This window comes from Palaemon carinicauda, chromosome 1 (genome assembly GCF_036898095.1).
Source record: "Palaemon carinicauda isolate YSFRI2023 chromosome 1, ASM3689809v2, whole genome shotgun sequence".
NCBI classification, from domain to species: domain Eukaryota; kingdom Metazoa; phylum Arthropoda; class Malacostraca; order Decapoda; family Palaemonidae; genus Palaemon; species Palaemon carinicauda.
In genome coordinates this window covers 159311967-159332771 of record NC_090725.1, presented here as the reverse complement: position 1 = coordinate 159332771, position 20805 = coordinate 159311967, and the positions used below count along the sequence as shown (strand labels likewise).

At 33.7% G+C, this 20805-nt stretch overlaps 1 protein-coding gene across 1 annotated transcript in view; it reads left to right on the top strand.

Annotated features, from left to right (window-relative positions):
- The window catches only part of mal (maroon-like), a 594674-nt gene that overhangs the window by 424197 nt on the left and 149672 nt on the right, over positions 1-20805 (top strand). Inside the window, exon 7 of the mRNA XM_068386135.1 lies at positions 17896-18095. Within this exon, the coding sequence (XP_068242236.1) occupies positions 17896-18095 (200 nt within the window). The remainder of the gene's footprint in view (positions 1-17895; positions 18096-20805) is intronic.

Below are 20805 nucleotides of genomic sequence, written 5' to 3'. Positions count from 1 at the left end.
AATATACCTCAAGAACTAAAGGGGTACAGGAATACAAAAAATTCCTCTGCTGTAGCCGTAATCTGCCAGCTAATCTCCTTTGAGATTCATAAACGCATGGGTGAAGTAAATGACTAAGATTTATTGTGCATTAATAATTTTTGTTATGAAAGACTGATCGGGGCATTGTCCCCTAGGAACACCCTGGAGGGCCTTTGATTACTGAAGCATCTTATTAAATGCCCACAGTTGACCTTTTCTTATTAGAATATGAGACACTCAGGTCATAAAATCAACTGGAGTGAGTCATCCTTACTTTGTAAAAGTTCCTGTCCATACAAGAGAAAGATTCGGTCCTCATAAATGAAACAAACACCGTGAATTCATGCGAGTGACAATGGAAAACGCTGTGTGGATAACACCCTTTTAATATCAATAATCAAAAGGACAATCCAACATTATTTATCATCAGAAAACCATCTTGTGTCTAGACATCAAAGTACCTACTACTCCGGGATAGAATACAGCTCCATGTCATAGTTTTTTAATCATCTTACCTTGTTGAATCATGATTTAGTTGTGTTTTTCACTTATCAAAAGCTCGTAATAGATTCGAAATTGTGAAAAAGGATGATCTTCAACTATCATAACTTCAGAGACGACTATAAAATCATTGTTTAGCAGCATCAGCCACTGTGCTCTCAATAAATAAATCTATATAGTTTATAAATATTTTGGATGATTTCTAAACAATTTTATTATGAATATGGGGTCCTCAATAAAAATTTAGAGGATAATGATCCATAGGCTAAAATCTCTTCTTCATTATTTAATACAGTGTTCCTATATTTGCTGAAATTAAAGCTCTGTTGATGGACCTTGATGCTTATGGAGGTGTAGACCCAAATGGTATTTTTTCATCGTTTTTTATAAAGACAGCAGATTTCTTAGCTCCAAAGTTATTTGTTATTTTGCGCAAGTTAGCAAGAAGAGGAGCTTTTAGCACTTGTTGGAGGATTGGTAATGTTACTCCTCTATGTAAATGTGTTTTTGGTAGCTCAAGTCCCACTGATTACCGCCCAATTTCCATAACTCCCATATTATCCATAGTTTTTGAACGTCTTCTGGCAAAACGTCTTAATAGGTTTGCTGAAGGTAATCATCTATTCCCTAGTTTGCAATTTGGTTTTCGCAAAGGCCTTGGAGCATGTGATGCCCTTCTTACAATCTCCAATGCTGTACAGAAATCCCTTGATTGTGGTCAGGAAGTTTGTATAATTGGCCTTGATTTTAGTGCTGCCTTTGATCGTGTTAATCATGAGGCCCGTATTTTCAAACTCATACAGTTGGGAGTGGGTGGGTCGTTTCTTAGCATTATTGTTGATTTTTTAAGTAATAGATCTCAAAGAGTTGTTGTTGATGGGCACTATAGTGAGTATAGGAATGTGATATCCGGTGTTCCACAGAGTAGTGTTCTTGGCCCATTACTTTTCATACTATAAACACATGACTTGTGGTTTGGCCTAGAAAACAAGTATGTTGCATATGCAGATGATGCTACTCTCTTTGCATCAATTCCATCCCCTGAATGTAGATCTGGGGTTGGTGAATCCCTTAATAGAGATTTAGCTAAAATTGGTGCATGGTGCATATTATGGGGTATGAAGTTGAATCCTAACAAAACTCAAAGTATGATTGTAAGTAGGAAAAGGATGGTGGCTCCTCCACATCCGGATCTCGGTATTGATAATGTTTCTTTAAATTTATATGACTTAAAATTTTAGGTGTGATTCTCGACAGCAAATTTACTTTTGAGAAACACATTAGGTCTGTGTCTTCTTCAATTGCACAACAAATTGGCTTATTGAGAAAGTCTTTTAAGATTTTCGGTGATCAATCTATTCTGAAGAAGTGTTTTAATTCTTTCATTCTACTTTGTTTTGAGTATTGTTCTCCTGTCTGGTGTTCAGCTGCTGATTCTCATCTTAATTTGTTGGACAAAAACTTACGGTCTATTAAATTACTTATTCCTTATCTAGATAATAATCTTTGGCACCGTCGTTCAATTAGTTCATTATGCATGTTGCATAAAATTTTTCATAAATCTGACCATCCTTTACATTCAGATATCCCTGGGCAATTCTATCCTGTTCATAATACTAGGCAGGCAGTTAATTCTAATAGCCAGGCCTTCTCCATCATGAGGCTCAATACTACACAGTATTCTAGAAGTTTTATTCCAGCTGTTACCAAGTTGTGGAATGATCTTCCTAATCGGGTAGTTGAATCAGTAGAACTTTAAAAGTTAAAAGTTGGAGCAAATGTTTTTTTGTTGACCAGGCTGACATGAGTCTTTTTATAGTTTATATATAACAAATCTTTTTTTGACGTTGTTGATAGTTTATATAGGACATATCTGTTTTGACGTTTTTACTGTTATAGAATAATTTATTATTAACTTGTTCTCATCATTTATTTATGTCCTTATTTCCTTTCCTCACTGGGCTATTTTTCCCTATTGGAGCCCTTGGGCTTATAGCATCTTGCTTTTCCAACTAGGTTGTAGCTTGGCTAGTAATAATAAATAATAATAATAATATACAATATGTTTCAATAACTAGAACGGAACTAGGTAGGTTAATGATAAAACATTTAAGTTGATCTTTTATGATAAGAAATTCCTTTTAAGGTGTCCTTTTAGAAAGAATTTCCTTTTAAGGTGTCCTTTTGGCAAGAATTTCCTTTTAAAGTGTCCTTTTGAAAACAATTTCCTTTGAATTTGTCTTTTTGGGAAGAATTTCCTTTTAAGGTGTCCTTTTGAGAAGAATTTACTTTTAAAGTGTCCTTATGGAAAGAATTTCCTTTTAAGGAGTCCTTTTGGAAAGAATTTCCTTTTAACGTGTCCTTTTGGAAAGAATTCCCTATTAAGGTGTCCTTTTGGAAAGAATTTCTTTTTAACGTGTCCTTTTGGAAAGAATTTTCCTTTAAGGTGTCCTTTTGGAAAGAATTTCCCAATAAGGTGTCCTTTCGGAAAGGTGTCCTTTCGAAAAGAATTTCCTTTTAAGATGTCCTTTGGGTAAGAATTTCCTTTTAATGTGTCCTTTCGGAAAGAATTTCCCTTTAAGATGTCCTTTTGGAAAGAATTTCTTTTTAACGTGTCCTTTTGTAAAGAATTTCCTTTTAAGGTTTTCTATTGGATAGAATTTCCTTTTAACGTGTCCTTTCAGAAAGAATTCCCTATTAAGGTGTCCTCTTGGAAAGAATTTCTTTTTAACGTGTCCTTTTGGAAAGAATTTCCCTTTAAGGTGTCCTTTTGGAAAGAATTTCCTTTTAATGTGTCCTTTCAGAAAGAATTTCCCTTTAAGATGTCCTTTTGGAAAGAATTTCTTTTTAACGTGTCCTTTTGGAAAGAATTTCCCTTTAAGGTGTCCTTTTGGAAAGAATTGCCCAATAAGGTGTCCTTTCGGAAAGAATTTCCCTTTAAGGTGTCCTTTTGGAAAAAATTTCCTTTTAAGGTGTCCTTTCGAAAAGAATTTCCTTTTAAGATGTCCTTTGGGTAAGAATTTCCTTTTAAGGTGTCCTTTCGAAAAGAATTTCCTTTTAAGAAGTCCTTTCGAAAAGAATTTCCCTTTAAGGTGTCCTTTCGGAAAGAATTTCCTTTTAAGGTGTCCTTTCGAAAAGAATTTCCCTTTAAGATGTCCTTTGGGAAAGAATTTCCTTTTGAGGTGTCCTTTCGAAAAGAATTTCCTTTTAAGATGTCCTTTGGGTAAGAATTTCCTTTTAATGTGTCCTTTCGAAAAGAATTTCCTTTTAAGATGTCCTTTGGGTAAGAATTTCCTTTGAATGTGTCCTTTCGAAAAGAATTTCCCTTTGAGATGTCCTTTTGGAAAGAATTTCTTTTTAACGTGTCCTTTCGAAAAGAATTTCCCTTTAAGGTGTCCTTTCGGAAAGAATTTCCTTTTAATGTGTCCTTTCGAAAAGAATTTCCCTTTAAGGTGTCCTTTCGGAAAGAATTTCCTTTTAAGGTGTCCTTTCGAAAAGAATTTCCTTTTAAGATGTCCTTTGGGAAAGAATTTCCTTTTAATGTGTCCTTTCGAAAAGAATTTCCTTTTCAGATGTCCTTTGGGTAAGAATTTCCTTTGAATGTGTCCTTTCGGAAAGAATTTCCCTTTAAGGTGTCCTTTCGGAAAGAATTTCCCTTTAAGATGTCCTTTTGGAAAGAATTTCTTTTTAACGTGTCCTTTTGTAAAGAATTTCCTTTTAAGGTTTTCTTTTGGAAAGAATTTCCTTTTAAGGTGTCCTTTTGGAAAGAATTTCTTTTTAACGTGTCTTTTTGGAAAGAATTTCCCTTTAAGATGTCCCTTTGGAAAGAATTTCTTTTTAACGTGTCCTATTGTAAAGAATTTCCTTTTAAGGTGTCCTTTTGGAAAGAATTTCCTTTTAATGTGTCCTTTCGAAAAGAATTTCCTTTTAAGATGTCCTTTGGGTAAGAATTTCCTTTGAATGTGTCCTTTCGAAAAGAATTTCCCTTTGAGATGTCCTTTTGGAAAGAATTTCTTTTTAACGTGTCCTTTCGAAAAGAATTTCCCTTTAAGGTGTCCTTTCGGAAAGAATTTCCTTTTAATGTGTCCTTTCGAAAAGAATTTCCCTTTAAGGTGTCCTTTCGGAAAGAATTTCCTTTTAAGGTGTCCTTTCGAAAAGAATTTCCTTTTAAGATGTCCTTTGGGAAAGAATTTCCTTTTAATGTGTCCTTTCGAAAAGAATTTCCTTTTCAGATGTCCTTTGGGTAAGAATTTCCTTTGAATGTGTCCTTTCGGAAAGAATTTCCCTTTAAGGTGTCCTTTCGGAAAGAATTTCCCTTTAAGATGTCCTTTTGGAAAGAATTTCTTTTTAACGTGTCCTTTTGTAAAGAATTTCCTTTTAAGGTTTTCTTTTGGAAAGAATTTCCTTTTAAGGTGTCCTTTTGGAAAGAATTTCTTTTTAACGTGTCTTTTTGGAAAGAATTTCCCTTTAAGATGTCCCTTTGGAAAGAATTTCTTTTTAACGTGTCCTATTGTAAAGAATTTCCTTTTAAGGTGTCCTTTTGGAAAGAATTTCCTTTTAACGTGTCCTTTCAGAAAGAATTCCCTTTTAAGGTGTCCTTTTGGAAAGAATTTCTTTTTAACGTGTCTTTTTGGAAAGAATTTCCCTTTAAGGTGTCCCTTTGGAAAGAATTTCTTTTTAACGTGTCCTATTGTAAAGAATTTCCTTTTAAGGTGTCCTTTCGGAAGGAATTTCCTATTTAGGTGTCCTTTTGCAAAGAATTTCCCTTTAAGGTGTCCTTATGGAAAGAATTTCCTTTTAAGGTGTCCTTTCGGAAGGAATTTTCTTATAAGGTGTCCTTTGTGAAAGAATTTCCCTTTAAGGTGTCCTTATGGAAAGAATTTCCTTTTAAGGTGTGCTTTTGGAAGGAATTTTCTTTTAAGGTGTCCTTTTGGAAAGAATTTCACTTTAAGGTGTCCTTATCGAAAGAATTTCCTTTCAAGGTGTCCTTTCAGTAGGAATTACCTTTTAAGGTGTCGTTTTGGAAAGAATTTCCCTTTAAGGTGTCCTTATGGAAAGAATTTCCTTTTAAGGTGTCCTTTTGGAAGGAATTTTCTTTCAAGGTGTCCTTTTGGAAAGAATTTCCCTTTAAGGTATTGCCTTTTAAGGTGTCCTTTTGGAAAGAATTCCCTTTAAGGTGTCCTTATGGAAAGAATTTCCTTTTAAGGTGTCCTTTCGGAAGGAATTTCCTTTTAAGGTGTCCTTATGGAAAGAATTTCCCTCTAAGGTGTCCTTTTGGAAAGAATTTCTCTTTAAGGTATTGCCTTTTAAGGTGTCCTTTTGGAAAGAATTTCACTATACGGTGTCCTTATGGAAAGAATTTCTTTTTAAGGTGTCCTTTCGGAAGGAATTTCCTTATAAGGTGTCCTTTTGGAAAGAATTTCCCTTTAAGGTGTCCTTATGGAAAGAATTTCCTTTTAAGGTGTCCTTTCGGAAGGAATTTCCTTTCAAGGTGTCCTTTCGGAAAAATTTATTTAATTTGTCCTTTCGGAAAGAACGTCCTTTTTAAAGTGTCCTTTTGGAAAGAATTTCCTTTCAAGATGTCCTTTTGGAAAGAATTTTTCTTTAAGGTGTCCTTTTGGAAAGAATTGCCCTTTAAGGTGTCCTTTCGGAAGGAATTTCCTTTTAAGTTGTCCTTTTGGAAAGAATATCCTTTTAAGGTGTCCTTTTGGATAGAATTTCCTTTTAAGGTATCTTTCGGAAAGAATTTCCCTTTAGGATGTCCTTTCGGTAAGAATTTCCTTTTAAGGTGTCCTTATGGAAAGAATTCCCTTTTAAGGTGTCCTTTTTGGAAAGAATTTCCCTTTAAGGTGTCCTTTTGGAAATAATTCTCTTTTAAGGTGTCCTTTTGGAAAGAATTTCCTCTTAATGTGTCCTTTTGGAAATAATTTCCTTTTAAGGTGTCCTTTTGGAAATAATTTCCTTTGAAGGTGTCCTTTTGGAAAGAATTTCTTTTTAACATGTCCTTTTGGGAAGAATTTTCTTTTAAGGTGTCCTTTCGAAAAGAATTTCCTTTTAAGATGCCCTTTCGGTAATAATTTCCTTTTAATGTGTCCTTTTGAAAAGAATTTCCCTTCAAGGTGTCCTTTTGGAAAGAATTTCCCTTTAAGGTGTCCTTATGAAAAGAATTTCCCTTTAAGGTGTCCTTTCGGAAAGAATTTCCCTTTAAGATGTCCTTTTGGAAAGAATTTCTTTTTAAGGTGTCCTTTTGAAAAGAATTTTCCTCTAAGGTGTCCTTTTGGAAAGAATTTCCCTTTAAGATGTGCTTTTGGAAAGAATTTCCCTTTAAGGTGTCCTTTTGAAAAGAATTTCCCTTTAAGGTGTCCTTTTGGAAAGAATTTCCCTTTAAGGTGTCCTTTCGGAAAGAATTTCCCTTTAAGATGTCCTTTTGGAAAGAATTTCTTTTTAAGGTGTCCTTTTGAAAAGAATTTCCCTCTAAGGTGTCCTTTAGGAAAGAATTGCCCTTTAGGATGTCCTTTTGGAAAGAATTTCCCTTTAAGGTGTCCTTTTGAAAAGAATTTCCCTTTAAGGTGTCCTTTTGGGAAGAATTTCCCTCTAAGATGTCCTTTTGGAAAGAATTTCCCTTTAAGGTGTCCTTTTGAAAAGAATTTCCTGTTAAGGTGTCCTTTTGGAAAGAATTTCCCTTTAAGGTGTCCTTTTGGAAAGAATTTCCCTTTAAGATGTCCTTTTGGAAAGAATTTCTTTTTAACGTGTCCTTTTGGAAAGAATTTCCCTTTAAGGTGTCCTTTTGGAAGGAATTTCCTATTTAGGTGTTCTTTTGGAAAGAATTTCCTTTTAAGGTGTCCTTTCAGAAAGAATTTCCTTTTAAGATGTCCTTTTGGAAAGAATTTCCTTTTAAGGTGTCCTTTCGGAAGGAACTTCCTTTTTAGGTGTCCTTTTGGAAAGAATTTCCCTTCAAGGTGTCCTTGTGGAAAGAATTTCCTTTTAAGGTGTCATTTCGGAAGGAATTTCCTCTTAAGGTGTCCTTTTGGAAAGAATTTCCCTTTAAGGTGTCCTTATGGAAAGAATTTCCTTTTTAGGTGTCATTTTGGAAGGAATTTCCTTTTAAGGTGTCCTTTTGGAAAGAATTTCCCTTTAAGGTGTCCTTTTGGATAGAATTTCCCTTTAAGGTGTCCGCGCGGTAAGGATTTCCTATTAATGTGTCCTTTCGGAAAGAATTTCCTTATTAAGGTGTCTTTTCGGAAGGAATTTCCTTTTTAAGGTGTCCTTATGGAAAGAACTTCTTTTTAAGGTGTCCTTTCGGAAGGAATTTCCTTTTAAGGTATCCTTTTGGAAAGAATTTCCCTTTAAGGTGTCCTTATGGAAAGAATTTCCTTTTAAGGTGTCCTTTCGGAAGGAATTTCCTTATAAGGTGTCCTTTGTGAAAGAATTTCCCTTTAAGGTGTCCTTATGGAAAGAATTTCCTTTCAAGGTGTGCTTTTGGAAGGAATTTTCTTTTAAGGTGTCCTTTTGGAAAGAATTTCACTTTAAGGTGTCCTTATCGAAAGAATTTCCTTTTAAGGTGTCCTTTTGGAAGGAATTTTCTTTTAAGGTGTCCTTTTGGAAAGAATTTTCCTTTAAGGTATTGCCTTTTAAGGTGTCCTTTTGGAAAGAATTCCCTTTAAGGTGTCCTTATGGAAAGAATTTCCTTTTAAGGTGTCCTTTCGGAAGGAATTTCCTTTCAAGGTGTCCTTTCGGAAAAATTTATTTAATTTGTCCTTTCGGAAAGAACGTCCTTTTTAAAGTGTCCTTTTGGAAAGAATTTCCTTTCAAGATGTCCTTTTGGAAAGAATTTTTCTTTAAGGTGTCCTTTTGGAAAGAATTTCCCTTGAAGGTGTCCTTTCGGAAGGAATTTCCTTTCAAGTTGTCCTTTTGGAAAGAATATCCTTTTAAGGTGTCCTTTTGGATAGAATTTCCTTTTAAGGTATCTTTCGGAAAGAATTTCCCTTTAGGATGTCCTTTCGGTAAGAATTTCCTTTTAAGGTGTCCTTATGGAAAGAATTCCCTTTTAAGGTGTCCTTTTTGGAAAGAATTTCCCTTTAAGGTGTCCTTTAGGAAATAATTCTCTTTTAAGGTGTCCTTTTGGAAAGAATTTCCTCTTAATGTGTCCTTTTGGAAATAATTTCCTTTTAAGGTGTCCTTTTGGAAATAATTTCCTTTTAAGGTGTCCTTTTGGAAAGAATTTCTTTTTACCATGTCCTTTTGGGAAGAATTTTCTTTTAAGGTGTCCTTTCGAAAAGAATTTCCTTTTAAGATGCCCTTTCGGTAATAATTTCCTATTAATGTGTCCTTTTGAAAAGAATTTCCCTTCAAGGTGTCCTTTTGGAAAGAATTTCCCTTTAAGGTGTCCTTTTGGAAAGAATTTCCCTTTAATGTGTCCTTTTGAAAAGAATTTCCCTTTAAGGTGTCCTTTCGGAAAGAATTTCCCTTTAAGATGTCCTTTTGGAAAGAATTTCTTATTAAGGTGTCCTTTTGAAAAGAATTTCCCTCTAAGGTGTCCTTTTGGAAAGAATTTCCCTTTAAGATGTGCTTTTGGAAAGAATTTCCCTTTAAGGTGTCCTTTTGAAAAGAATTTCCCTTTAAGGTTTCCTTTCGGAAAGAATTTCCCTTTAAGGTGTCCTTTTGAAAAGAATTTCCCTTTAAGGTGTCCTTTCGGAAAGAATTTCCCTGTAAGAGGTCCTTTTGGAAAGAATTTCTTTTTAAGGTGTCCTTTTGAAAAGAATTTCCCTCTAAGGTGTCCTTTTGGAAAGAATTTCCCTTTAAGATGTCCTTTTAGAAAGAATTTCCCTTTAAGGTGTCCTTTTGAAAAGAATTTCCCTTTAAGGTGTCCTTTTGGGAAGAATTTCCCTTTAAGGTGTCCTTTCGGAAAGAATTTCCCTTTAAGATGTCCTTTTGGAAAGAATTTCCTTTTAACGGGTCCTTTTGGAAAGAATTTCCCTTCAAGGTGTCCTTTCGGAAGGAATTTCCTATTTAGGTGTTCTTTTGGAAAGAATTTCCTTTTAAGGTGTCCTTTCAGAAAGAATTTCCTTTTAAGATGTCCTTTTGGAAAGAATTTCCTTTTAAGGTGTCCTTTCGGAAGGAACTTCCTTTTTAGGTGTCCTTTTGGAAAGAATTTCCCTTCAAGGTGTCCTTTTGGAAAGAATTTCCTTTTAAGGTGTCATTTCGGAAGGAATTTCCTCTTAAGGTGTCCTTTTGGAAAGAATTTCCGTTTAAGGTGTCCTTATGGAAAGAATTTCCTTTTTAGGTGTCCTTATGGAAAGAATTTCCCTTTAAGGTGTCCGCGCGGTAAGGATTTCCTATTAATGTGTCCTTTCGGAAAGAATTTCATTTTAAGGTGTCCTTTCGGAAAGAATTTCCTTTTTAAAGTGTCCTTTCGGAAGGAATTTCCTTTTTAAGGTGTCCTTATGGAAAGAAGTTCTTTTTAAGGTGTCCTTTCGGAAGGAATTTCCTTTTAAGGTATCCTTTTGGAAAAAATTTCCCTTCAACGTGTCCTTATCGAAAGAATTTCCTTCTAAGGTGTCCTTTCGGAAGGAATTACCTTTTAAGGTGTCCTTTTGGAAAGAATTTCCCTTTAAGGTGTCCTTATGGAAAGAATTTCCTTTTAAGGTGTCCTTTCGGAAGGAATTACCTTTTAAGGTGTCCTTTTGGAAAGAATTTCCCTATAAGGTGTCCTTATGGATAGAATTTCCTTTTAAGGTGTCCTTTCGGAAGGAATTTCCTTTTAAGGTGTCCTTTTGGAAAGAATTTCCCCTTAAGGTGTCCTTATGGAAAGAATTTCCCTTTAAGGTGTCCTTTCGGAAAGAATTTCCCTTTAAGATGTCCTTTTGGAAAGAATTTCCTTTTAACGTGTCCTTTTGGAAAGAATTTACCTTTAAGGTGTCCTTTCGGAAGGAATTTCCTATTTAGGTGTTCTTTTGGAAAGAATTTCCTTTTAAGGTGTCCTTTCAGAAAGAATTTCCTTTTAAGATGTCCTTTTGGAAAGAATTTCCTTTTAAGGTGTCTTTTTGGAAAGAATTTCTCTTTAAGGTGTCCTTTTGTAAGGAATTTCCTTTTAAGGTGTCCTTTTGGAAATAATATCCTTTTAAGGTGTCCTTTTGGATAGAATTTCCTTTTAAGGTATCTTTCGGAAAGAATTTTCCTTTAGGATGTCCTTTCGGTAAGAATTTCCTTTTAAGGTGTCCTTTTGAAAAGAATTCCCTTTTAAGGTGTCCTTTTGGAAAGAATTTCCCTTTAAGGTGTCCTTTAGGGAATAATTCTCTTTTAAGGTGTCCTTTTTGGAAAGAATTTCCTTTTAAGGTGTCCTTTTGGAAAGAATTTCCTTTTAAGGTGTCCTTTTGGAAATAATTTCCTTTTAAGGTGTCCTTTCAGAAAGAATTTTCCTCTAAGATGTCCTTTCGGTAAGAATTTCCTTATAATATGTCCTTTCGGAAAGAATTTCTCTAAGGTGTCCTTTCGAAAAGAATTTCCCTTTAAGATGTCCTTTCGGTAAGAATTTCCTTATAATGTGTCCTTTCAGAAAGAATTTCTCTTTATGGTGTCCTTTCGGAAAGAATTTCCCTTTAAGGTTTCCTTACGGAAAGAATATCCTTTTAAGGTGTCCTATTGGAAAGAATTTCCTTTTAAGGTGTCTTTATGGAAAGATTTTCATTTTAAGGTGTCCATTTGACAAAAATTTCCCTTTGAGATGTCCTTTTGGAAATAATTTCCCTTTAAGGTGTCCTTACGGAAAGTATTTCCCTTTAAGATGTCCTTTTGGAAAGAATTTCCTTTTAAGGTGTTCTTTCGGAAAGAAAATCCTTTTGAGGTGTCCTTTCGGTAAGAATTACCTTTTAAGGTTTCCTTTTGGAAAGAATTTCCTTTTAAGGTTTCCTTTTGGAAAGAATTTCCTTTTAAGGTATCCTTTTGGAAAGAATTTCCTTTTAAGGTTTCCTTTTGGAAAGAATTTCCTTTTAAGGTTTCCTTTTGGAAAGAATTTCCTTTTAAGGTGTCCTTTAGGAAAGAATTTCCTTTTAAGGTATCCTTTTTGAAAGAATTTCCTTTTAAGGTATCCTTTTGGAAAGAATTTTCTTTTAAGGTGTCCTTGTGGAAAGAATTTCCCTTTAAGGTGTCCTTTTGGAAAAAATTGCCTTTTAAGGTGTCTTTTTGGAAAGAATTTTCTTTTAAGGTGTCCTTTTGGAAATAATTTCCTTTTAAGGTGTCCTTTTGGAAATAATTTCCTTTTATGGTGTCCTTTCGGAAAGAATTTCCCTTTAAGATGTCCTTTCGGTAAGAATTTCCCTTTAAGGTGTTCTTTCGGAAAGAAAGTCCTTTTGAGGTGTCCTTTCGGTAAGAATTACCTTTTAAGGTATACTTTTGGAAAGAATTTCCTTTTAAGGTTTCCTTTTGGAAAGAATTTCCTTTTAAGGTATCCTTTTGGAAAGAATTTCCTTTTAAGGTTTCCTTTTGGAAAGAATTTCCTTTTAAGGTTTCCTTTTGGAAAGAATTTCCTTTTAAGGTATCCTTTTGGAAAGAATTGCCTTTTAAGGTGTCCTTTCGGTAAGAATTTCATTTTAAGGTTTCCTTTTGGAAAGAATTTTCTTTTAAGGTTTCCTTTTGGAAAGAATTTCATTTTAAGGTTTCATTTTGGAAAGAATTTCCTTTTAAGGTGTCCTTTTGGAAAGAATTTCCCTTTAAGGTGTCCTTTTGGAAATAATTCTCTTTTAAGGTGTCCTTTTGGAAAGAATTTCCTTTTAAGGTGTCCTTTTGGAAATAATTTCCTTTTAAGGTGTCCTTTTGGAAATAATTTCCTTTTAAGGTGTCCTTTCGGAAAGAATATCCCTTTAAGATGTCCTCTCGATAAGAATTTCCCTTTAAGGTGTTCTTTCGGAAAGAAAATCCTTTTGAGGTGTCCTTTCGGTAAGAATTACCTTTTAAGGTTTCCTTTTGGAAAGAATTTCCTTTTAAGGTATCCTTTTGGAAAGAATTTCCTTTTAAGGTGTCCTTTCGGAAAGAATTTCCCCTTAGGATGTCCTTTTGGTAAGAATTGCCTTTTAAGGTGTCCTTCCGGTAAGAATTTCATTTTAAGGTTTCCTTTTGGAAAGAATTTCGTTTTAAGGTATCCTTTTGGAAAGAATTTCCTTTTAAGGTGTCCTTTCGGAAAGAATATCCCTTTAAGATGTCCTCTTGGTAAGAATTTCCCTTTAAGGTGTTCTTTCGGAAAGAAAATCCTTTTGAGGTGTCCTTTCGGTAAGAATTACCTTTTAAGGTGTCCTTTTGGAAATAATTTCCTTTTAAGGTGTCCTTTTGGAAATAATTTCCTTTTATGGTGTCCTTTCGGAAAGAATTTCCCTTTAAGATGTCCTTTCGGTAAGAATTTCCCTTTAAGGTGTTCTTTCGGAAAGAAAGTCCTTTTGAGGTGTCCTTTCGGTAAGAATTACCTTTTAAGGAATCCTTTTGGAAAGAATTTCCTTTTAAGGTTTCCTTCCGGTAAGAATTTCATTTTAAGGTTTCCTTTTGGAAAGAATTGCCTTTTAAGGTGTCCTTTCGGTAAGAATTTCATTTTAAGGTTTCCTTTTGGAAAGAATTTCCTTTTAATGTGTCCTTTTGGAAAGAATTTTTTTTAAGGTGTCCTTTTGGAAAGAATTTCCCTTTAAGGTGTCCTTTTTGGAAAAAATTGCCTTTTAAGGTGTCCTTTTGGAAAGAATTTCATGTTAACCCTTTCACCCCCAAAGGACGTACCAGTACGTTCTTGCAAAACACGGTTAATTACATATTTTTATATATTTTTGATAATTTTATGAGAAACATCAGGCATTTTCCAAAAGAATGAGACCAACCTGACCTGAGCCTGTTAGAGCAATTTAAAAAAAAATATATAGCAAAATGTGCTCGAAATTTAACCTTATGGTGGGGGTAAAAGGGTTAAGGTGTCCTTTCGGAAAGAATTTTATTATAAGGTGTCCTTTTGAAAGAAATTGCCTTTTAAAGTGTCCTCTCGGAAAGAATTCCATTTCAAGGTGTCCTTTTTGAAAGAATTGCTTTTTAAGGTGTCCTTTTGGAAAATTTTTTTTTTAAGGTGTCCTTTTGGAAAGAATTTCCTTTTAAGGTGTCCTTTCGGAAAGAATATCCCGTTAAGATGTCCTTTTGGTAAGAATTTCCTTTTAAGGTGTACATTTGGAAAGAATTTCCTTTTAATGTGTCCTTTTGGAAGGAATTTCCTTTTAAGGTGTTCTTTCGGAAAGAATTGCCTATTAATGTGTCCTTTTGGAAAGAATTTCCCTTTAAGGTGTCCTTTTGGTAAGAATTTTCTTTCAAAGTGTCCGTTTGGAAAGAATTTCCTTTTAAGGTGTCCTTTTGGAAAGAATTTCCTTTTAAAATGTCCTTTCGGAAAGAATTTTCCTTTAAGGTGTCCTTTTGGAAAGAATTTCATTTTAAGATGTCCTTTCGGAAAGAATTTTCCTGTAAGGTGTCCTTTCGGGAAGAATTTTCTTTTATGGTGTCCTTTTGGAAAGAATTTCCTTTTAAGGTGTCCTTTAGAAAAGAATTTTCTTTTAAAGTGTCCGTTTGGAAAGAATTTCCATCTAATGTGTCCTTTCGGAAAGAATTTCCTTTTAAAGTGTCCGTTTGGAAAGAATTTCCTATTAATGTGTCCTTTCGGAAAGAATTTCCCTTTAAGGTGTCCTTTTGGGAAGAATTTCATTTTAAGATGTCCTTTCGGAAAGAATTTCTCTTTAAGATGTCCTTTCGGTAAGAATTTTCTTTTAAAGTGTCCGTTTGGAAAGAATTTCCTTTTAAGGTGTCGTTTCAGAAAGAATTTCCTTTTAAAGTGTCCGTTTGGAAAGAATTTCCTTTTAATGTGTCCTCTATGGAAAAAAATTCCTTTCAAGGTGTCCTTCTGGAAAGAATTTCCTTTCACAGTGTCCTTTTGGAAAGCATATCCTTTATAAATGTCTTTTTGGAAAGAATTATCTTACAAGGTGTCCTTTTGGAAAGTATTTCCTATTAACATTTCCCATTGAAAGAATTTCCTTTCAAGGTGTCCTTTTGGAAAGAACTTCATTTTAAGGTGTCCTATTAGAAAGAATTTTCTTTCAAGGTGTCCGTTGAAAGGATTCATTTTATAAGGTTTCCTTTTGTAAGGAATTTCTATTTAAGGTGTCCTTTTTGAAAGAATTTGCTTCTAGGGTGTTCTTTTGACAAGAATTTCCTTTTTAAGGTGTCCCTTTGAAAAAAAAATTCCTTTCAAGGTGTCCTTTTGAAAAGAATTTCCTTTGAAGGTGTCCTTTTGGAAAGATTTTTTTTCAAGGTGTCCATTTGGAAATGATTTCCTAAGGTGTCCTTTTAGAAATTATTTCCTTTTAAGGTGTTCTTTTTTAATGTATATCCTTTTAAGATGTCCTTTCGGAAAGTGTTTCCTTTCAAGGTGTCCTTTTAGAAAGAATATTTGCTTTTAAGGTGTCCTTTTAGAAAAAATATTTGCTTTTAAGGTGTCCTTCCTGAAAGAATTTCCTTTTACTGTATCCGTTGAAAGGATTTCCTTTTGTAAGGAAGGTGTCCTTTATGGAAGAATTTCCTTTCTAGGTGTCCTTTTGAGAAGAATTTCCTTTTGAGGTGTCCTTTTGGAAAGAATTTCCTTTCAAGGCATCCTTCCGAAAAGAATTTCCTTTCAAAGAATCCTTTTAGAAAGAATTTCCTTTTAAGGTTTCATTTTGGAAAGAATTTCTTTAACGAGTCTTTTTGAAATTAATTTCTTTTTAAGGTGTCCTTTTGGAAAGAGTTTCCCTTTAAGGTGTCCTTTTGAAAAGAATTTCCTTTTTAAGGTGTCCTTTTGAAAATAATTCACTTTTAAGGTGTCATTTAAAAAAAAAATCCTTTTAGGAGTGCTTTTGAAATGAATTTCTTTGTAAGTTGTCTTTTTTGGAAAGAATTATTTTTAAGTTGTCATTTTTGAAAGAATTTTCATTTAAGGTGTCCATTTGAAAAGAATTTCATTTTAAGGTGTCCATTTGAAAAGAATTTCATTTTAAGGTGTCCTTTTGAAAAAGAATTTCCTTTTCAAGGTGTCCGTTTGAAAAGAATTTCCTTTCAAGGTGTATGTTTTAAAAGAATTTCCTTTCAAGGTATTCTTTTTTAAAGAATTTCCAATCAGTCTAATATTATACTCTAGCATCTGATATTAGACATCTACTCTCTGGTATTTTAATCGCTTTACAGTATCTAATCCTGTCTGTAAAGAATGCCAGTAATCAGGTCTACCTTTCAGGATTAGTAGTTTTTTTTTTTCATACGTAGAAACTTTCCTTTATAAATTTCAACAGTTAAACACATAGTCTGCAAACATTATCTTTGAGAGCCCAAGTTGGTTGTTGCTTTAATTCAGAGATTTTTCGATGAAGAATTGGTTATAACTTTCTTCTCCACTTAACCTTTTTAGAAACATTTGTAAGTATTTCTAGGTAGTAGGTTGGCCAAAGCTACAGCCACCCGTTGAGATACTACCATTAGAGAGTTACTGGGTTCTTTGACTTGCCAGAAAGTACTATATTGGATCTCTCTAGTTACAGCTCATTTTTCCATTGCCTACACATACACTGAATGGTCTGGCCTATTCTTTACACATTCTTCTCTTTCCTCATACACCGGACAATACTAAACTTACCAAACAATTTTTTCACTCAAGGGGTTAACTATTGCACTGTAATTGTTCAATAGCTACTTTCCACTTTGTTGGATAGAAGAGGCTCTTTTAGCTATGGTAAGCAACTTCTAGGAGAAGGACACCAAAATTAATCCAACAGTGCTATAGCCTATGTAGCCTACCATGGTCTTCCACTGTCTTGGGTTAGAGTTCACGTGCTTGAAGGTACACTAAGGCATACTATTTTATCTATTTCCTTATTTTCTTTCTTCACTGGGCTATTTTCCCTGTTGGAATAATTGAGCTTATAACATCTTACTGTTCCAACTAAGGTTGTAGCTTACCAAATAATAATAATAATAATAATAATAATAATAATAATAATAATAATGGTACTTGTTGAGCAAGAAATGTAAAGTCTGTTTTGAACAAACTAAGAACATTGCAGGTGTGCCCATTAGAATGTCAATTGAACCTCTTTCTAAGTCTTTAAATACGTAATTGAGGTTGTTGGCTCAGGAACTCAACAATTTAGGATTCAAATATATAAGCCTTGTAATTTATGGTTCTTAATTTTAGGAGTATGCCTACATCTCATAACTTTTGCTGAAAGTCTTTTATGGATTTTTTTTAGACCTCAATAGCATACCAGTTTGGTGTTACATGAACATTATCTTTAAGAATCCTGACTTTTTTTAACAAGATTATTGGCCTCTAGGTTCTATAGTAACTGCTGCTGTAGCCTTCTAAAATTTTTGAACAAAATTGTTATAGATTTCTTTTTTGTTATTCCAAATATTGTTTGAAGACCATCAGGAGTCCTGTTATGAAACAGCTTTTAAGACCCTCCAATTAAATTCTAGACCTATTGAATCTAAAACTGAAATTGGGTTAGATATTTCAAATTTAGGTTGACCCATCTCTTTACATCACTGGCTTCGCACCTCCACCAGTGAGTCAGTATTATGAATATCAGGGGAGGTTTATAAAAATAAATTAATAATAAACTTCTTTATTTCTATACTCACCTAATGGTCAAGTACCTGGTCACTCACCTACCCACTGACTTTAGAGGTCAAGGAATAGGGAATACTTAGAGGGTTCAAAACGGAAGAATGAGTATCTACAAGCATGCTGCTTACTGGAGTTTTTCGTTACTTTACATGGGTTTTGTATCTTTTGAAAGGAAAGAAAATGGGGAAATATTTGAAAAAAAAATTTGGTTAAATATCAATAAACTAGCTTCTGGAGAAGATTATATATAAACATCAGGTTAGTATAGAAATGAAATATTTTATGATAAAGGTTGTTTTTTTTTTATATTGGGAAACTTGCTGATTACATAAAAACAATTTGATCTTTGGTAAGAATGGCATCTAATTAACAGGAAAATTGGGCTAAGTACTACTTTTGTAAGTTTTGTTCTTCATTTCTCTTTGTCAACTCATGGTGTGATTGAAAGCTTATTCTCCTTATCAGATATTGTATCCGTTCAATAACCCTCTAGTTGTTGTGTTTGTTATACCTATATTCTAGAACTCAAAATTTTGCTTTAAATTACCACAACCAGGACAAAGTGCTTTTTTTTTTTCATGGAAGTTACTGGAGGATTGTTCAGAAATCCATCGTAATCTATACCTAAAAATTCTTCAATTTTTGTTTTCTGTAATATAATATATATGTATTTATATTGAACTAGTCTTCAATATCACAAACAGGTGGGATGGAGAACATCATGCATCATGTATTCAACTTATCTCGTTACACTCACCACTGTTTACGTAGTTATAGACATGCTAATGGAGAACCAGTGGCAGAGTTCTACTTACAAGATGAGACTTGGACTGTTGATACACATGGATCAATTATCAATTTCAATTTACTCAGATCCAATAGTTGTTATGTTGGATATGCTCAGGTTAGTGAATTAACAAGATGTTTTGAAAGGTGAGAGAAGAACATACGTTATTATTGCTGTTAGTATTTTTTATTTTTAACATCATCATTATCATCACCATCACTGTTTTCATCACCATCACCATCTCATATTATGATCTCATAATCCTCATTATCTCATCATCATACTTATTATCATTGCATAATGAATATATTCTACTGTAAGCAAATCTATAGATTCTTAACACATCTAGGTCACATTTGATTATATCTAGGCAGTTTTAACGTTCAACCATCCTCACCCTCTTCGGAGATCACTAGTGTAAGATCCCCAACCCCTGTGAGTAGCCACTGGATGATGCTGCCACAAGGTTGGCAGGCCCCCAACCCATCTTCTAGGTCCTCACTACATTTATGCTGCCAGAGGGATACTACATATTTGATGAAGTTTTTACGGATTTTTTTTTATATATATTTGGTAAAAGTTTACCATCTAATATTTCTTTTGGTATTTCAGATTACTTTGGTGCTGGCATTATTTAGGTATGTTTTGTGCCTTTACCTAATGTTGAATATTTTCAAGATGATAGCTTGAGGTCTCTGGTTGACCTGTCACTGTGTAGTTTCTATGATTACCTGAAATATAAACAGTCAAATTTTATATTGAAGTTTTTCTTCTCTTTGATATTTGGATCACATTTTTATTAAGGGATTTTATTTTCTACTTAGCGTTATATGGGTAGCTGCTTTTATTTATTCAGAGATCTTGTTAGTAATGTTCCAATTACGGTAGTCTGTAAATGCAGGAAAGGGGAAGAAGGATTTTTTCTTCCAATTCCATTAGTACCTTCTCGGGGGGGGTGGGGGGGGGTGGAATAATCACCCTTGGTGGGTGCTGAGATTTTCATTCATTTCTGCACTTTGAATTTTATCAGTAGCTAATGGTGTGTGTTTATATATATATATATATATATATATATATATATATATATATATATATATGTATGTATATATATATATATATATATATATATGTGTGTGTGTGTGTGTGTGTGTGTGTAAGGTTACAGTACATTATTGTGCTAAGGTAAAGTTTACCGAGTCGTCATTATCCCCTTACTGTTCTGTATAGCAAAAGTTATTCCTATCTTGTAATACTGTATTGTAACTTAATACTCGCTGACACTAATGTATATTACTGTAATATATGTATAGTAATATTACTACAGTACAGCTTAATTGTGCTTACTGTAAATGTTCGGTATTTTTGTTTAGACGACTGTAGCCTTAGCTGCCACTCTAGAATCATGTTTTGTCTCTTGCGCAGTATGTTATCTATGCTTTCTTAAACAGAAATGCAGCTTATTTCATAAACTAAATATCTCGAAAATAATTGTTCCTTTTAGGTAAATAAACAAAAACTGTCCATTTGATTACTTTTCCACAGCTGATCTCTCTCTCTCTCTCTCTCTCTCTCTCTCTCTCTCTCTCTCTCTCTCTCTCTCATATTCGATATTATTTCAGAAACGTTATTGAATTCTAGGAAATTACGATTATTTAAATAGTTAATTGAGCTCTGATAAAACATATACCGTATATTACCGTGTAAAGGACAACCCCATGTAAACGGCGAACCCCAAAATTTCCTTAAAAAAAAATATATACTCCATGTAATGAGCGGGCGGCAATTTCAAGGCCAGCCTGTTTCTACACTTCGGTTATAAATATTTTATCACACATATTTTAACTTTTATTCATAATAATTACATCTTTACTAAAAGTTCTTAGTATCATTGGTTATCCCTTGCATGTGTAAATGCGTTCGTTTGTTCGTCATGATCGGCAATGAAGCGTAATCAAAAATTTTCTATTTAAGGCGGCATTTTTAAGAAAAACATGGCATAAAATTGCTCTTATTTCATTCATGTTGAATTTCTATACTATACACAGGTGTATAAGTTCGTTCATTTGTTCGTTATGAACGGCAATGGAACGTAAACTAGGCAATAGTTTCGGTTTTAGGTGGCATGTTTAGCAAAAGTGTGATATAAAATCATCTTTATTTTATTTTTTTTTGATTTCTAAGCATACGGCAAAAGTATTTCAACCAAGTTAGACAAGATGGAGGACGATGACAGTGCTACTGTGCTAGTAGTACAAATGAAAGCAACGAAGATTATCCCCAACCCCAAGAGGATGGTCTCCTAATGAATTTTTTTAACACTTTTTAATAGGTCGAATGGCATTGTTGATTTTGATGGTTTTTAATTTCAAGTATATTGAATTAAGTTATTTAAAAAAAAAAAAAAAAAACTTGTTTGCATCATTGGTCCGGTATACCATAGTCTAAGTACTGATAACCTGCAAATTTTGAGATTTCGGACAACCACCACTACCGTCGTCTCTTGGCAAATAATGTACACATTCCTAGTTGTCCGGAATAAGTGATTATATCAGCTGATCTGATCACGGCACCCAAAATACTTAGCTTGATAAAATACACCCAAAATTTAAAACAAAAGCACATAAACGATTTTATCAAAGCACAATTAACTCTTTGAATAATAGTAATTTTCTAAAATGCAATAATGCTTCCGGAATATGTAGAATGAGGGATAAGAAAGGTATTTAGAATGATGAATAAGATGAAAATGACGAATGAATGCTAGAAAAGAGAACATGAATGAAACTGCGAAAAATAATGAGAATCAAAAGAGTTGTAAAGATATGCT